This window comes from Antrostomus carolinensis, unplaced genomic scaffold, assembly GCF_000700745.2.
Source record: "Antrostomus carolinensis isolate BGI_N321 unplaced genomic scaffold, ASM70074v2 scaffold2439, whole genome shotgun sequence".
Taxonomy (NCBI): Eukaryota; Metazoa; Chordata; class Aves; order Caprimulgiformes; family Caprimulgidae; genus Antrostomus; species Antrostomus carolinensis.
Window position 1 is genome coordinate 21,947 of NW_010337680.1, and position 16,624 is coordinate 38,570.

At 42.2% G+C, this 16,624-nt stretch overlaps 1 protein-coding gene across 1 annotated transcript in view; it reads left to right on the forward strand.

Moving 5' to 3' along the window:
* LOC104530599 (DNA-binding protein RFX2) overlaps positions 1–16,298 on the forward strand; it is a gene marked incomplete at its 3' end in the record, with an annotated part of 27,069 nt that extends 10,771 nt beyond the window's left edge. Inside the window, 8 exon segments of the mRNA XM_010175245.1 lie at positions 221–295; positions 6,949–7,130; positions 9,880–9,999; positions 11,142–11,257; positions 12,258–12,376; positions 12,702–12,814; positions 15,113–15,264; positions 16,201–16,298. Of these exon segments, the coding sequence (XP_010173547.1) occupies positions 221–295; positions 6,949–7,130; positions 9,880–9,999; positions 11,142–11,257; positions 12,258–12,376; positions 12,702–12,814; positions 15,113–15,264; positions 16,201–16,298 (975 nt within the window).
* Positions 16,299–16,624: the final 326 nt, after the last annotated feature.

A 16,624-nucleotide genomic window follows, 5' to 3' on the forward strand; every position in this document is an offset into this window, starting at 1 on the left:
GTTGTTCGTTTGCATGCAATCACATCTCCGCAGCTTCACCCCATTAAGGACTGTGCCTCATCTGTTTGCCTCTTTTTCACAAGCCTGTTGATATAAAGCATTAATCATTCAAATATTAATAAAGAAATAATAATCCTGGCTGTTGCTAACTATCTGATTTCCTTTCTTTTTCCTTTTTTTTCCCTTTTTTTTTTTTTTTCCCTGCACACATTTTCTTTAGCTTGAAATGGCGATTGAAAACCTACAAAAAAATGAAGGGATTACATCACACAAAAGCAGTTTGCTCAACAGCCATGTAAGTTACAAATCCGAATTTACAACCTCTTTTTCCCCCCTTTGGTAGGAACATTATTTGTAACCTTTTGGTGTATTCAACAGCACGAGCCACTCAAAGCAACCTGTGCTTCAACTGTGCTACCCAAAGCAGCCCGTTCCCAACAAATATATCACCATGTTCATGTTTGTTTATGAGATGCTCTGGATTCTCTTAACATGCCTCTACCCCATGTTTATTTATTTCATCTGCCTTGCCATGGAAATTGCTGGCAATTAGATAAATTTTGAGGAAGTTTTTTCCTTTCCCTGGAATTGAAAGATGGCTGGAAAGTAACTCGCAGTTCTACAGCGATAACTTGGTGTGAATCACCACAGATATCTCTTGGTGCTACCAAAAGCCTTCTCCTGTGAGTGCCTTTATTGCCTCTCTCTGTGCCTCAGGAAGGCCATCACTGCCACAATGCTCTGCTAAATCCATGTGCTAGACCTCTTTCTTCTCACTATGCCAACAATTTCCCTGCTTTGTGTGAAGTTCCCACTATTCTACTGGGCCTTCTGCATCCTGGTTTCTGGCTCCCATGCAGTAATGGGTGAGTGCATGCTTGGGTGAGATTTGAAGGGTCTAACTCAAGTCCTGGTGAAGTCATTGGACTTGCTTTGGCTTCATTGTGTTTTGGATTAAACCGAAGCATGTTCTGCACTGAGAAATCACAGTGCACAAAGTGGTACTTTTTTTATTCTAACAGATTTCCTTTTGCTTTGTGTTTGGGGGCAGATCTGTTGTCATTCTACAGTCCTGCAAAAAAAAAAATAATAATCTTTGCCCTCTTCATCCTAGAGAAATAGCCTGAGATAATGAAAGGAACATTAAACCCAACAGTGTGATTCTCTTAAGCTGATGTTAAACTCCAAGCCAGGGCTCCTGGATGAGCTCAATCCTTATTTCAGCTTCTAGAAGATGAAGAAGATTTCAGCTTCTAGAAGATGAGCTTGATCCTTATTTCAGCTTCTAGAAGGTTCTTTATTGTAACTGGGGAAACACAAACCTGCAGAATGATACTGGTAGTTCCTCTCTGTGTGTCCTTCCTGTCCCAGGCTGTGGCCGTGCTCACATGCCCGTGCTGTGCCCCACGTGCTGTGCAGATTTGTCTAACGATGTTGCTCTGCAGAATTTTTCTTGTTCATCTCAGTGCAGAGAGGGACAGCGTGGGTAAGGATGGCATGGGTCGTGGTGTGGTGTTGGAAGTTTGAAAAAAAGCAAGAAAAGGGCAGAGGAAGGAAAGCAAAGATAGGGAAGAGGTTTCATCTGACCTCAGGCTGTGCAGGATGGTGCTGGGGCCTGATCCAACCTCTGATCAGATCTTCCCCACCCTGTCTTGCAGGGTAGAAGTAAAGAGCTTGATGTCTCTCTTCTGAGGTTCATAGTTTGGCAAAAGGCTTAAGTTCTCTTACAAATTCTAAAGCAAATAAACAACTTCCCAAGCATGTGTGTATACATCAGCTCTCCTCTTGTCCCTGCTGCTGATGGCAGTCCAGGCACAAGCAAGATGCTGGGGTGGGTAATTCCCTCTGCCAAGGTGCAGAGCCTGAGCCAAGGAAACCTGTGAGGCCCTTGCTGCCCTGTGCACCTCCAGTGCCCTGTGCACCTCCAGTGTCCTTGCTCTGCCTTCCCAAAGCATGGAGCAATGGCTGCAGACATGTGGGAATAACGAGGAGGTGATGGTGTGAGCAGTGCCTGTAGGAAACGCAGCACACTGCAGAACTGGATCAGGCAGTTTCTTGCCAGAGCTGGAGGAGGGTCCATGCTATTGCCTGGGAAGGTTGTGCAGACTGAACAATCCATTTACCTGAGCTGAGGGACCTGACCACTCTTGGAAGTGAGCCCTGCTTTGAGTAGGAGGTTGGATTGGAGTCACAGAATCATCACAGAACGGTTTGGGTTGGAAGGGACCTTTAAAGGTCATCTAGACCATCTTCAACCAGATCAGGTTGCTTAGAGCCCCATCCAACCTGACCTCGAATGTTTCCAGGGATGGGGCTTCTACCACTTGGAGACTGGACTCTGCCAGAGGTTGCTCCCAACTGCAGTGTATGGGACAGCCCGATGAGCGGGCGGCGCTGAACCTCTCTGCATGGGTTTCCCAAGCAGAAACAAGGGTTTCTGCTCTCCAGGATGTTTCAGTTCCCACTTCTTTATGTTGAAAAACCCCAAAAAAACCCCCAAAATCCAGACAGAGGATTACCTATCCCAAATGCTTGTGTGACTGACACAAGATATTGTCAGGTTTGCACGTGAGAACCAGAAGGTGAAGCAGCAGGTGACTGATTTGTCAAGGCTGAAAGCAAAAGATGAGCTTGACAGAAGCTGGTGGCCGAGGAAGTGGTGAGATAATTAATGCTCATTGCACTGTTGGTTGTGACTGAATTGCTTTTAGTCTTAAGGTTGCAAAGTTTTTTCATTAAATGTTCTGTCCCTCATTTTCAACGTCACGTTTTGCAAATCTGTAAATTCTTAGGATCATGGTTTATTTTGTTGCCATCAGCAGATGTTTCATGCCAGGAATCTTTGGTTTTGGTTTGGTTTAGGGTTTTTTTTTAAAAAAAACAAAGGAAAACTAAAGGTATCTCAGTCAAGAGGGAATTTTTTACATAATGCTGTTGAAGCACAGTCAATGGAACTACACTTGATAACTTCATTTAGCCTCAAAAACTCTTGGAGAGGTTATTAAAGCACACTTGAAATAGGAAATATAGAAGCCCAACTTGATGTTAATACCCCAGTGACATGTGATGTTTCTAATGAAATCATGTCAATCTATGACTGTCACTGAAAAAGCTCTGCTCACGAGTGTGCTCCAGCATCGCTGGGTCAGGGGATTATTTCTTTGCCAATGATGAATTTGCAGATGATGCAAAGATATTTGAGAAAAATGACTATAATTATGGTACACGAGTGCTGAAAGCTGGACACTTAAGGAAATAGTTGGATGCTATAACCTGCCTGAGGCCCTGCAGCTCCTAAATATCCACAGTGCTCATAGGAATAGGGAGAAAATGGATTTTTTCCTCACTGCCTGTAAAACAAAACCCCCAAAAAATAACAAAAACCAACAAAACCCCAAAATAACTCCCTCAAAAAACCATTGGACTTCTTCCCTGTGGGTGAATGGCTCTTAGATAAGCGTTGATGGAGTTCTTCCCCTCAGGACAAGATATTACCCCAAATGGTGTTTAGATGGAAACACCTAAAATGAGACTGAAGAGAGAAATAGGAAAATTCGTAAAGAGAATAATTCTCCCTTGGCTGGGGGAGGAATGCAGTGACCTAATGAAGGATGAATCTCCTGCTCAGTGGAGAAAGGCAGGCTAAAGATTATGATTTTTTAAAAAAAATCAAAAGAAACAGTCACTAGAAGTGAAGTTAAAGTAGAAATGAGCTGGAAATGTTCCCCTGTAAGTGCCTGTAACAAACAAATCAGCACATGGCTGCAGAGTGATTTTATTGAAACCTGATTGTCGTATAAACAGAAATGAAAGTGGAGAATACCTTGGCATTGTCACAACCCAGCAAAATTCAAAAAGTAAACAGAATAAAGGGTGCAAATGGAAAGAATCTGTAATGTTCTCATTTGAAATGCCCAGTCTGTTATTACTAATGCAGGAAGAGCAAAAATCATGTTTTGAGAATTATTTCTATTCTGACAGATTTCTTTTTCAAGCTCTTTTGCACGTAAGAGATTTCTAATTCACTAGTGGGAGTTCATATTGTGAAACTCTGTAATGTTTAAAGGTTTATAAAAAGACACTTGCAGAAAAAAAAAGCTGGATGATGAAGTGAATATTTTAGAAATAGCTGAGATGAGACTAAAAATGCCCAGGATCAAATCTAAATGCGAGGGTTTTACCTGTATCTGAATTTTCCAGAGTAACACGTAACTTCTTTTTTTATAGCTTGAAATTAGCACAGGTTTAAAAAATAAATAGCTGATCCACATTCAGTATGTTCCATAGGATAAATGCAAGAAAAAGTGAAAAAATAAAACAGAACCTTCTTCATCATTAATCTTTTAAATACAGAGGATGGGCCAAAAATTAGCACTGATGAGGACTGCTGAAAACCAGAGGTCCTGCTGGGCTTTGGTGTCACAACCACTGAGTTCCACTTTTGATAGAGATGGCTTAATGGGTGGATCCATCAGGAGGTTCAGGGCTACAAAACGGGCTTTCAGGGTGTCCCAGGGAGGTCTCTGCTGCAGATGAGAGCATAAAGGGACACGAATCATTAGCAAACACCACCTCTTAGGACTGTAGGGTTTGGAGGCCAGGAAGGTCTTAATCTGTGGGAAAAACACATCACATGTCACTGGAGGAAGGTGGGAAGGTGACAAGGAGCTCTATGAAAAGCAGGACAGAAGGGAAAATGGCCAAGAGGTTTTTCTGCTGTGGCAGCCCATGGTCTGCTCCAAAGGCCACCAGAACTGATGAATCCAGTCATTTGAACTTGTGGTTGCTTTGGACCAAACCCAACTAATGAATTAAATAGTTTTAGTTGTACAGCTTTGGATTCAGCTTGTTTTACGTAGCTGAAGTTTCAATTTGGAGAGGTGAACAATAACCACGTGGACATGGCTGAAAAGCCTTTGTGTGAGAGCAAAGTGGGATATAAAATATATGAACTGAAAATAACTCAGTGGCGCGAGGCGTCAGAGATGTCACTGCACATTTCAGGTTGTATTTTCACAGAATTATTGATATGAAACTCGAATAATATAATGGTGAATTGGGACCCCAAAGATTCACCAAGAGAATTGAGAGTTGGGGCTGTTCAGCCTGGAGAAGAGAAGGCTCTGGGGAGACCTTCTAGCGGCCTCCCAGTACCTGAAGGGGCTCCAGGAAGGCTGGGGAGGGACTTTGGCCAAGGGCAGGGAGTGACAGAACAAGGGGTGATGGCTTGAAAGTGGCAGAGGGGAGATGGAGATGAGATGTGAGGAAGAAATTGTTTGGTGTGAGGGTGGTGAGACAGTGTCCCAGGTTGGCCAGAGAAGCTGTGGCTGCTCCTCCCTGGAAGTGTTCTCGGCCAGGTTGGATGAGGCTTTGAGCAACCTGGTCTAGTGGAAGGTGTCCCTGCTGCTGGCAGGGGGGTTGGGACTGGATGAGCTTTAAGTTCCCTTCCAACCCAAACCAGTCTGGGATTCTGTGAGAAAATGGTTGAAGAGACCCAGATACTGGAGTACAAGTGGAGAGGACTTAAGCATGGGCCAACTTGTACATCCGTGTGCACGGTTAAATCCCACTGATTTCTAGGCCAAGTCTGTGATTAATTACAATATGTGCTTGAACTGTGTGTTGTAAGGAGATGATGTGGCTGATATTTCTGCATCCACAACCTTGAGTCTGTTTTGCCACTGATCTGGTGTGAACGCAGCTGCTCCTGGTGGAGCTGTGCCTCCTGGGCGTGCAGGGATGGAGGTCTGGATGGAGAGGGATGTCCTGAAAGTGTTAATCCCTAATGACAATGGAAGGGCTTTTAGCAAAGCTATTGATTTTAATCTATTTGTACATCTAGTTCCTTAAAAAATTCACTTAATATAACACTTATTTTATTGATGCTGAAATAATTTAGCCAATTAAAGCAGATTGGGGTTTTTTTCTTTCTGCATTTTAATTCCTGTGCTGACATTGTGTGCTGGTCCTGCCCTTTCAGACCAACTGGTTGTAATAATTTATATTAATTGCAAACTTTCATCAACAGAAATGTCAGCAGAAGTTCAGACAGTAAATTTGGAAAAATAGATGGAACCCCTCAGATTTTTAAGGTTGCTTTGGTAACCATTTTATTGTTAAGCGAACAGTTGCAGACATGCCAACCTTCAAATCAATAAAGACTTTGCAGCATATTTGCTTTCTCTAAAATTTATTCCTCTAAGGTGGTATCTTAATGCAAAGCTAATACCTCCCCCCCCAAAAAAAATGCTGTTAGATTTTGCAAGAGCATTAAAACATAGTCCACCTGCCATCTCAGTGTCCACCTCGGATCTGGATGAATTCCTGCAGAGCCAAATTAAAGCCCTAAGAACTCATGTTTTCCAAGAATAAAGATATTAAGATATCTTGGATTCTTAAGAATCTTAAGATTAAAGAATAAAGAATAAGAATTCTCCAAGAATATTCTCCAAGAATAAAGAATTCTTAAGAATTTTAAGATTAAAGAATAAGAATTCTCCAAGAATTCTCCAAGAATAAAGATATTAAGATATCTTGGATTCTTAAGATTCTTTAAGAATTCTTAAGAATTCTTAAGATTCTTGGAAAACATGAGTTCTTAGGGTTTTAATTTGGCTCTGCAGGAATTCATCTAGATCCGAGGTGGACACTGAGATGACAGGTGAACTATGTTTTAATGCTCATGCAAAATCTGACAGCATTTTTTTTTGGGGGGGGGGTTTATTAGCTTTGGGCTGGGAGTCCTTTTACTTTTATAAATATGCAACCAGCATAAGTTCTATAAATGAACTTCTATAAGTTAACTGCCCAGCATTAAGTTCTCTTGAACTCCTAATGTCAGGTGGACTTTCCTGACATTTAAGTGTTTTTATTTGTTTCCACAGCCCATTCCAGCTCTCTTTAGACTTTCATGTGTTCTTTCTTTATTTCTATTTTCCATACATAAAGCTCCAGTGGTTGTTGGACAATTATGAGACAGCGGAAGGTGTCAGCCTTCCCAGGAGCTCTCTCTACAACCATTACCTGCGGCACTGCCAGGAGCACAAACTGGATCCAGTGAACGCCGCTTCCTTCGGAAAACTGATCCGCTCAGTGTTCATGGGGCTGAGGACTCGCCGTCTGGGAACCAGGTTGGTATGAATCTATGGGTTTTTACAAAAATAAAAGCTCCTACAACTTCTCTCACACATACTGAGAACCTGAGAACCTGCCGAGCATCATTTAGCAGGCACAGGTCTTTCCTCCAAGATCTACAGAAACAACCAACTCTGATCTTGTGGGAAATAAAATCGCTGTTCTGAGGCACAGAGGTAATTTCTGTGTGTTGTGAGGTAAAGCTGCTTTCTCACCGTGAATCAGTGGTGTGAGAGGCTTGAGAACACAGTTAATTTCAGACATGCTCCAGGTCACTGGTGACAGTGTCTTGTCCAGCCACACAGTGGAATTTGGTTTAAGTCCATTTCCTAAGGAATCTCAGAATATTGTATTTGAACTTAGGCTGCTTCTCATCCCATTACTGTCTCAAAAAGATGAAATAACTCATCTTCACAATTGCTGCCATCAACTGCAGAGCCCAAAATTCTGATGCAGTGAAACAATTTGTCCCTTTGGGCCCAGTAAAGTTCCTCCATCATGGATGAGGACAGAACCAGGATGATCCGAGGGCTGGAGCACCTCTCCTATGAAGGCAGGCTGAGAGTTGGGGCTGTTCAGCCTGGAGAAGAGAAGGCTCCGGGGAGATCTCATAGCAGCCTCCCAGTACCTGAAGGGGCTACAAGAAAGCTGGGGAGGGACTTTTCATAAGGGCAGTTAATGACAAAACAAGGGGAAATGGGTTTAAGCTGAAAGAGGGGAGGTTTAGATGAGATATTAGGAAGAAGTTCTTCACTGTGAGGGTGGTGAGACAGTGTCCTAGACTGGCCAGAGAAGCTGTGGCTGCTCCTCCCTGGAAGTGTTGAAGGCCAGGCTGGATGAGGCTTTGAGCAACCTGGTCTAGTGGAAGGTGTCCCTGCTGCTGGCAGGGGGGTTGGGACTGGATGAGCTTTAAGGTCCCTTCCAATCCAAACCATTCTATGATTCTATGATTCACATCTTTGATGCAGACAAGCTGTACGGATGTAAATAGTTTGTTTCTTCAATTCCCAAAGCAGCAGGCTGAATCTTGTGACAATTTTTTCCTTTTAAAACATCAAAGATCTGTATGATGTTATAACAAAAGCGTAACAGGAGTAAATATACTTGCTGTAATTACATATGTGTCCTTCAAGGGAGCATCCAAAGTATCTGCACAGCTTGTGCAGCCGAGTTGGCATTTTATCCCAGCTTCTCATTTTAAAAAAGTCACTAATATACTAGAGAAACAGTGATTGCTCTGATTATGTAAGATTTTATAATAAAATTCAAGCTTAGATATTTCGATTCAAAAAGAGAACAAAACCAGATGTGTCCGGGGCATTCCACAGCTGGAATGTTGTAGGAAGAGCAGGGGAGAATTTAGATTTCTCTACCTTGGTTCAAGTGCAAGAGCTCTGAAATAATTTCTTTAGAGGAGAGAAATTTTTCAATCCTATCAAGGATTAAAGAGAAAACAAACAAAAAACTCATTTAAAATTGCAACTGTGCAGGCTGGGAAGGATACAGTAAACCTCAATAAATGTGGAAATAGCTGCCCACCTTTATTTTCTTATTCATTAATTTATATTATAAATACAGATGTTATTTAATTTGCAGGCACTTAAAATCACTTAAGACATGACCAAAGCATAATTCATACCTAAGTGCTCTGTGTGGGTAAAGCCCTTTGTTTGGTTCAGTGACAAAGACTGAACAATTCAACCATCCCCTTGAAAAGAGAAATTCCCCCAGTGAAGAAGAAAGGGTTAATTCTTTGAGTAATATTCCTCTCTTAAATTTCCCAATGTAATTTTCCAGTAGGAAGCACCATTGGATTTGAGGTGCCTCCAGACCCTGTCATACTGAGACAGCAAACAAGTTTTAAGCATCCTCAACCAGAGGGAGGATGGAGACCTCTGGAGACCCTGCTGCTGCTCCCTCAGCTCGGTCTCTTCTCCCATTGAGGACTCAGCTCAGCTGTTGTTAGTGACAAATTGGCTAAAGCCACGTTGGACACAGTCATCATGTATCCATGGCTGCATAATTGTCCTCCTCGCTCTCAAAAGTAGACACTTGGGGATTGAAAAATTCTAGTTTGGTGGAAAAACTTGAACTGACACATCTGTCTAATGTGATGGAAAGACATTCTCCTGAGGAGCATCACAGCAGCTTTACTGACCAGCAAAGGAAAGAGAATTCCAGCCTCTTTTGCTTGCAAAAAGCTTTCAGTTTTTACAAAAATGAGCAAAAACTCCAAGAACAAAGCCACATCAAAGCCTGTTGCAGTTGCTGTGAGAGTGCTGGCAATGGAAAGACATTTTTCTTATCGTAGTTGACTGTTCAGTCAGGCTTGTTTTATCCAAGTCTAGATAAAGATGGAAGTTTGTTTTCATGGAAAAAACAAATCCTTAAACCCTAATCAAATCGTAAAGTGTCCCTTGAGATCTTTCTGTCATTCTGTTTAGTAACACTTTGTATTGTTACACTTGTCTCTTCTTCTCCAGTTACCATGGGTTACTTGGAACAAACCTTGCTGGGTTTTAAATGTGGATGTCACTGAACTTCTGTGACATGTGGTTTTAAATTTTATAGGGGATGATGGCATTCGTTAGTTCCTTCGTTCAGCCATTCAAACAGCGCTTGGCAGCAAACCAAGATGTGCTGTCAGAAGGAGGGTGTAGTGTCAAATCAAGCCTCAGAGTAAATTGCAGGGCTGTGATGTCCCTTCCATTGACTAACTTACACTTTCAACACTGATACTTCCAGGGGAAACTCCAAATATCATTACTACGGGATCCGTCTAAAGCCAGAGTCTCCGCTGAACCGTTTGCAGGAGGACACCCAGTACATGGCAATGAGGCAGCAACCCATCCACCAGAAGCAAAGGTAGGTGCTCCCAGTATCATCTTGGAGCTCGCTGGTGGTGTCCCCAACACTGCCATGGGCAAAGGTCCTTTCCCAAAGAACGCAGCAGACCCCACTTGGGACTTGGCTTCGCTTGGGAGCAAAGGGAATGTGTTGGGACATTTCAAACTCAAGTGTTGCTGAAGTGCCAGAGCTGAGCTGTGGAAGAGGGAGCTGCGAGTCACTGGCCACTTGGAGTAGTGGAATGGTACAAAAACCAATTCTGGTAGAAGCTCCATCCCTGGAAACATTCAAGATCAGGTTGGACGGGGCTCTGAGCAACCTGATCTGGTTGAAGATGTCCCTGTTCACTGCAGGGGGGTTGGACTAGATGACATTTAAAGGTCCCTTCCAACCCAAACCATTCCATGAGTCCATGATTTTATGAAATGGGGTTTATCTGCCTCTTTCCTTTGCCAGTGGCTCAATTCAACCTGCTGCTATGCAGAGTGCTACCGTATGTGCTGCTTCTCACAGCATCCCTGTGACCAAACTGTTACAGGACCTCAGCTATGAAGCTATTTGTGCCAAATCAATGTGAAGAACTTGGGGGGCTTGTGTTGTGCTTGGGTGGGTTTGGGGTTTTGTTTGGGGTTTTGTGTTGTTTTTTGTTGATGTTGGGTTTTGTTGTGCAACAGTGTTGTGATTAGTCTTGTGTCCAAGTAATTTTGAATATAAAACACAATGGGCAAAGGAATTTGGAATTGTCTCCTGGAAGCATGGTCACTTCTGGTTCTTGCTGGAGTGAAGAAGGAGCAGAAGAGTTTCTTTTTTCAGCTCCCAAATAGAAAGTAAATGCTAAATGCAAAAATCAGCTCCCAAGACAAAGTCTGCACTCTGGCACTCACTCCAGCTCTGCTTCTCATTTTGGGTTTTTTTGGTGTCACCTTGAGCAAACTTCTTAACTCCTTTAATTCTGTCTTGGGGAATGCTTTTCAAAAGGAGGTTTTCATTTTCCCCTTCCACTTAAGTAAGTGATATAAATGATCAGCCCACAAAATGCTGCCTGTGAGTGCAACCTCATGCATTACATGACAATACAAAACTCAGCGTGGCTGTGTTGTAAATAACGTGTACGTGTTTGCTCGTGCCTGTGTAAATCCCAAGCCACACTCTCACTGTAGGTACAGACCAGTGCAGAAGATGGATGGCATGGCAGAGACTGGCTCCAATAGTAACCCACACACTACCCCGGAGCAATCGGTTGCTGCTCAAAGTCAACATCATCAGCAATTCATAGGTGAGGAGACCTCTTTCATGTGTTAGATATCTCACATCTAGGCTCAGAGCTTTGAGAAGGAAACACCTTGTCCAGCTGGACCTTGCTGTTCTTCATTTGCTTGTTTCTTTAATAAATCTTCAGTATTATATATTTTCTATATATACACACACACAACATGTCCTGTGTATATAATACATAATGCATATATATACACTATATGTAATATATACTATTAAGTTGTAATGTATATATCATAGACTATATTTTTAAAATACACTATATATAGTGTATATTCTAATAAGCTCTTGTAACGTCACACTTGCTAAGTCCATTTGCTGTCTCCCATACCCACAGGAAGCCTTTTTCCTTGTGCCATCAGGTCTGTTGGTTCCCTCTTAGTACGTTTTTAATCCATCCAGATTTATCCAGATTGGATGGAAGAAGTGCAGATCCTGAAGAGCTTTGCTAAGACAGGCAGCTGGAGGGAGAAGAGCAAAGGCTGCAATATGTATCCAACTGCAGATGATCCGTACGGACCTTCTCCTTGGGAGACAAGCTCTCTGGCTTTGCTGGTTGTGGATCTACATGTCTCCATCATCTCTAGTAGAGATACTCAATCCCAGCCAGCTCTGAGCCTTCTCTGAAAGACAATTGCTCCTGATATATCTGCTGTCCAATTATATTTGTCATTCTGTTCTCAAAATACCAGAGTGACATTTCTCAGGCTTCGGAGAAATCTAATGGGAAGTGTTGTAGATGAGGACAATGTATTCCTGTTTCTTTTATTACAGAGAGAAAGAAAACATTTTTCTTTTCCACACTGAACCAAACAGGCTGCAGTTGTTTGCTTTTTGCCCTGTATAACAGCATGAATTGGGAAAATACTAGATTATCCATCTCATTTCTTCTGTTTCATCCCAATTGAAACAGGAAAGATAGCCACCAGCGACAGCAGCACCCTGTACTCATCTGTAGTTCTCTGAACTCTCACCATCTCTCCCCATCTGTTTTTCCCCAGATGTAACCCATGTCTTTCCCGAGTTCCCAGCCCCTGATCTAGGGAACATCCTTTTACAAGAAGGGGTCACCATGAATGATGTGAAAACTCTGCAGCTTCTTTACAGGCGACACTGCGAGGTGATTGTTTTGCATATTTTTATATTGATTTATTAATTGATGTGGGACATAATTCATGTGCTCATCTCATATCCTGCTCTTAAGAAAACGTAGAATATAATGGGGAATGCTTGGTCTGCCAGGTATTACAACTCAAATATTGCATTTTATATTATTTTTTTAATTGTGAGAATTGTTTTATGTTATGTTGATTATTAAAACAATGCCCTTTCCGTTATCTTTCCTGTAAATTATTTAATCTGAATAGCAGCACATGAAATTTATGCTCAGACTGTGTGACAAGGTGCTAGCAGAGCAGCTAATGAGTTGTGTTCTTTGTTGTCAGGCAACTTTGGATGTTGTAATGAATCTTCAATTTCATTATATTGAGAAACTGTGGCAATCCTTCTGGAGTCCTAAAACACCATCTAGTGATGGCTCCGCTGCTCTGCCATCCAGGTACACTGCTGTGCTTTCATTATTTCTGAATAGCCCGTTTTTTTAGTGATATCTTATCTTTTAAAAACACATCAAGTCTTTTAAGCTTCGTTAGGCATTTCGAGGGCTTTGTAGGACTTGAAAGTATTTATTTCCCTGCAGAATCATTACAAAGAGCATCAAAAATGCTTAATATCTCAATGACCACACGAAGTTCAGACCCTCAAGGAAAGCATCTGGATTTTTTTTTACATACATCTATGTTTTTATACATCCTGTAACAAGTGCTAATCCAAAATTCAGAGAGCATTTGGATGGGTGAGAATGGGATGATGCTTTCATACATGGTCAGAGGGGGCAGACAGTAATGATTCCATGTCATTAGTGTCAGTCTTGAGTGACATCTCAGGCTCTGAGCTTTTAGTGACATCTAGACTGACTTGCTTATTTGGATGGCTGTCCAAATCTTTTCAGTGCCTCGTGTTTTGAGGCAGATAATGGCAAAAGAAGCTGCTCTGATCTTTGTACTCCTGTCTGGATCATTGTTACTGCCTTTCCTTCATCCTTTATGTACTGGTAGTCTGCTGCCAAGAGACAGGGGAATGGAAATAAGTGAAGATAGAGGAAATTGAAAAGGTGAAGGTTTCTTGTTAAAATTTGTATTAAAAGTCTCTGTACTGTCCACTTCTACTGATTATATAAGGACTTCTGATAATGACATTGTATATTCAGAAGAAAAATGGTCAAAGTTTGAGTAATAAGCAAAAACCCCATAATAATCTCTAGAATATGGCCCTATTGTCCTCAGTAGATGTTACCTGATGGATATTTCCCCACAAAGAATCACTGTAGCTTTGCTGGATTGTTTCAAAATCTCTTTTACTTATAAGGGTGTATCTCCAAGGCACATTGTAACACCCCGAGAGAGCTGTGCTCGGCACGAACAGGCTCACTGGGTACTGGAGGCAGCATTTCTGCAGGGCTCTGTCTAAACTCACATATCTTGCTAAGGCTGGGTGCTCTGGTACCTCTCCATGCCACTGCTGATCATCAAGATAGGGAAATAAAGCACTCCCTGCTTTGAATATACAAATATAATGTTTTTACAAAGTAATATGTTATTCCTTAGCGTAACTGGTAGAGGAACTGAGCTAGAAAAGAGAGAGAAAATGTCCATTCTTTGCAAATATGAAGTAACTCCGTGATACCTGCAGGAACTGACATTTTTTGAATTCAGTGATCAGTCCTCTTAAGTTTGTAGAGATAAAAGAATTTAGAAAACACTGTGTGATACAGCTTCACAGACCACGTGACTGAATTGCCTGAATTAAAATTGTCTGTGATTATCAAAGTGGCAAATTATTTGAAAGCATGATAAAATGCAGAATACAGTTCCATTTAATAAGGAGTTCAGGTACTTGATGGCCAGTTTCTTCATGTGAGTGTTCCAGGAGTTTGCCTGTGGAGTTCATTTATTAAAACCACTCAGGCAGAGGCTCTAAGTACCTCTTTATAGTATGTCCAAGGCTTGGATTTAATGGTTTTGATATAATACATGGGTAAAGTCCCTTGCAAATTCCTAGTTCCCAGTGTAGTGTCTTTGTAGCTCTGCTCTGATGCTCTGGCAGTGCTTTAAGGCTTTGGTTTTCTTTACTTGCTATATAACCAAATATCTTCTGCCTTAATCATGTAGAAAAAGTTTCCATGCATCTATAAAGTGAAAATAATGCAAGCTGGATTGGCCTCATTCAGACTCTGTTCTCATGAAAACACCAATTGTTTTTTTCCTTCTGAAAACATTCAGCATTTGAAGGTGTTAAACACCTGGAAATTATTTGTACTATCTGTCAGTACTGGCTCATCTGCTCAAACAACGTGTGCTGCAAACGTTTGTCCCCTCTGCCACAGCTGAGGAGGTTTAGAGGAGAGGGGAGAGGTGTGAAGGTTTTGGAAACAGTGGGGTCTGTACAGAGGAACCAGCTAAACCTTTGCTTGCTGAAGTACAAATCCCACATACACATGAACACGAGTGCAAAAGGAACTGAGGATAAAGAGAGAAGCAGCAAAAGGCAGCCAGGCCAAGCACTGGGAGATGCAGATTTGAGGGAAAACTGTGGTCAGAGGTCTGACCCCATGGATGGAGAGGCACTTGCAGGGTGCCTTGTACAAGGCTTGTACAAGGAATCAGACATTTCCTTTTGAAAGAAACAGGAATGGCTTTTTTTCTGCTGAAAACTGGGGTTAGAAATCAAGAGGAAGGGTGAATGCACTGGATACAAACCTACTGCTAAGGCTGCCTCCCTCCTCCTCCTCCCACAGCGAAGAAGAACATGAAGGGACCCTCCCAAAAGATAAGCTGATCACTCTGTGCAAATACGAACCCATCCTCAAATGGATGAGAAGCTGTGATCACATCTTGTACCAGGCCCTGGTGGAGATTCTCATCCCAGACGTGCTCAGACCGGTGCCCAGTGAGTATCCCCCAGCGTGAACATGGGTGGTTGTGTCTGACAAGGAGCCATCCATGACTCACTCAGCCTGGCTACCACTTGCCACAAAGCTTTCCATTGTAAAAGCTGATTTAGAGGTTTTTGTTTTGAATACAAGCTAAAATATTATGGCAACAGCAATATTCCTCCTGCATCATTGCTCTGTGTCAGTGGTGCTTTATGGCCCCTGAAATTCCCATGGCTTTTAAAATTGGGTTTATTGTATATCACATCTCCTGACTTTGGGTAGGAGTCAAGGTAAAAGCATAAGCTTAATTCACAAGGAAGCACAGCGAATCCTTCTGAGATGTTTCCTTGGAGATTTTATCTTTGTTTATGTAGGACCATCATGTCCTCTACTGCATCTCCTGGAAATCTGGGGTCAATTTCCCTTTGGGAGATTAGTGATGGGATATCGAGGGTTTCTGTCTCGTTTGGCTCCTTGATGAAGTGTGTGTGTCATGTCAGTCTCCTCGAGGCTTCAACTCAGCCCCAGACTGAGCTAAGCAGACTGGAAAGCCACGTCCCTCTGAGCTGCTGTTGTCAGTCTACATGCTGGGGCACGTGTGTGTCATTAAAGAGCATATTCCAACATTTGGAAAATGCTCAGAACGACCATGAATAAGAAAAGGATAAGAAAGAATAAGAACAAGAGAATAAGAATAAGAAAATGAATAAGAATAAGAAAATGAATAAGAAAATGAATAAGAATAAGAATAAGAATAAGAATAAGAATAAGAATAAGAAAGAATAAGTTTGAGTGCATCCATCTCAGGACCCAGCTGATTTCCTTGATGCTAAATGGAGATCTGGGCTAACCAGAGCAGAGGCTGTGCTTTCCACAGCAGTCCTAAACTAGGAGGTGATGTCCAAAGACGATAGGGAGCTGCCTTTCTAACTCTGCAGAGTTCTTTGCAGGCACACTTACACAGGCGATTCGTAATTTTGCCAAGAGTTTGGAAGGGTGGCTGATGAACGCAATGAGTGAATTTCCCCCCCAGATTGTCCAGACCAAGGTAAGCAGAGAGACCACGGTGCAGGTCAGGGCTATGAACTGAGTGTGTGTGTGTTGGAAATCACTGCTGGGGTTTGGCCACGTGTACTCCAGACTGGCACAGTGGAGTGAATAATTACAAACCAACATCAACAAGCAGTGGGAGGATGAGTAGGGCAATTCCTTTGTACCAGAAGCTGATGGTGCTCTGTCCATTGAGCCATTCCCACGTCCTGAAATTGCAGATAAAGCTTTCTGGAAGAAAATCTCTGCACTAGGATGAAACTGCTCTTCTAGAAAGCAGAAGAGCAGAATCCCAGAATCGCAGACTGGTGGGGTTGGAAGGGA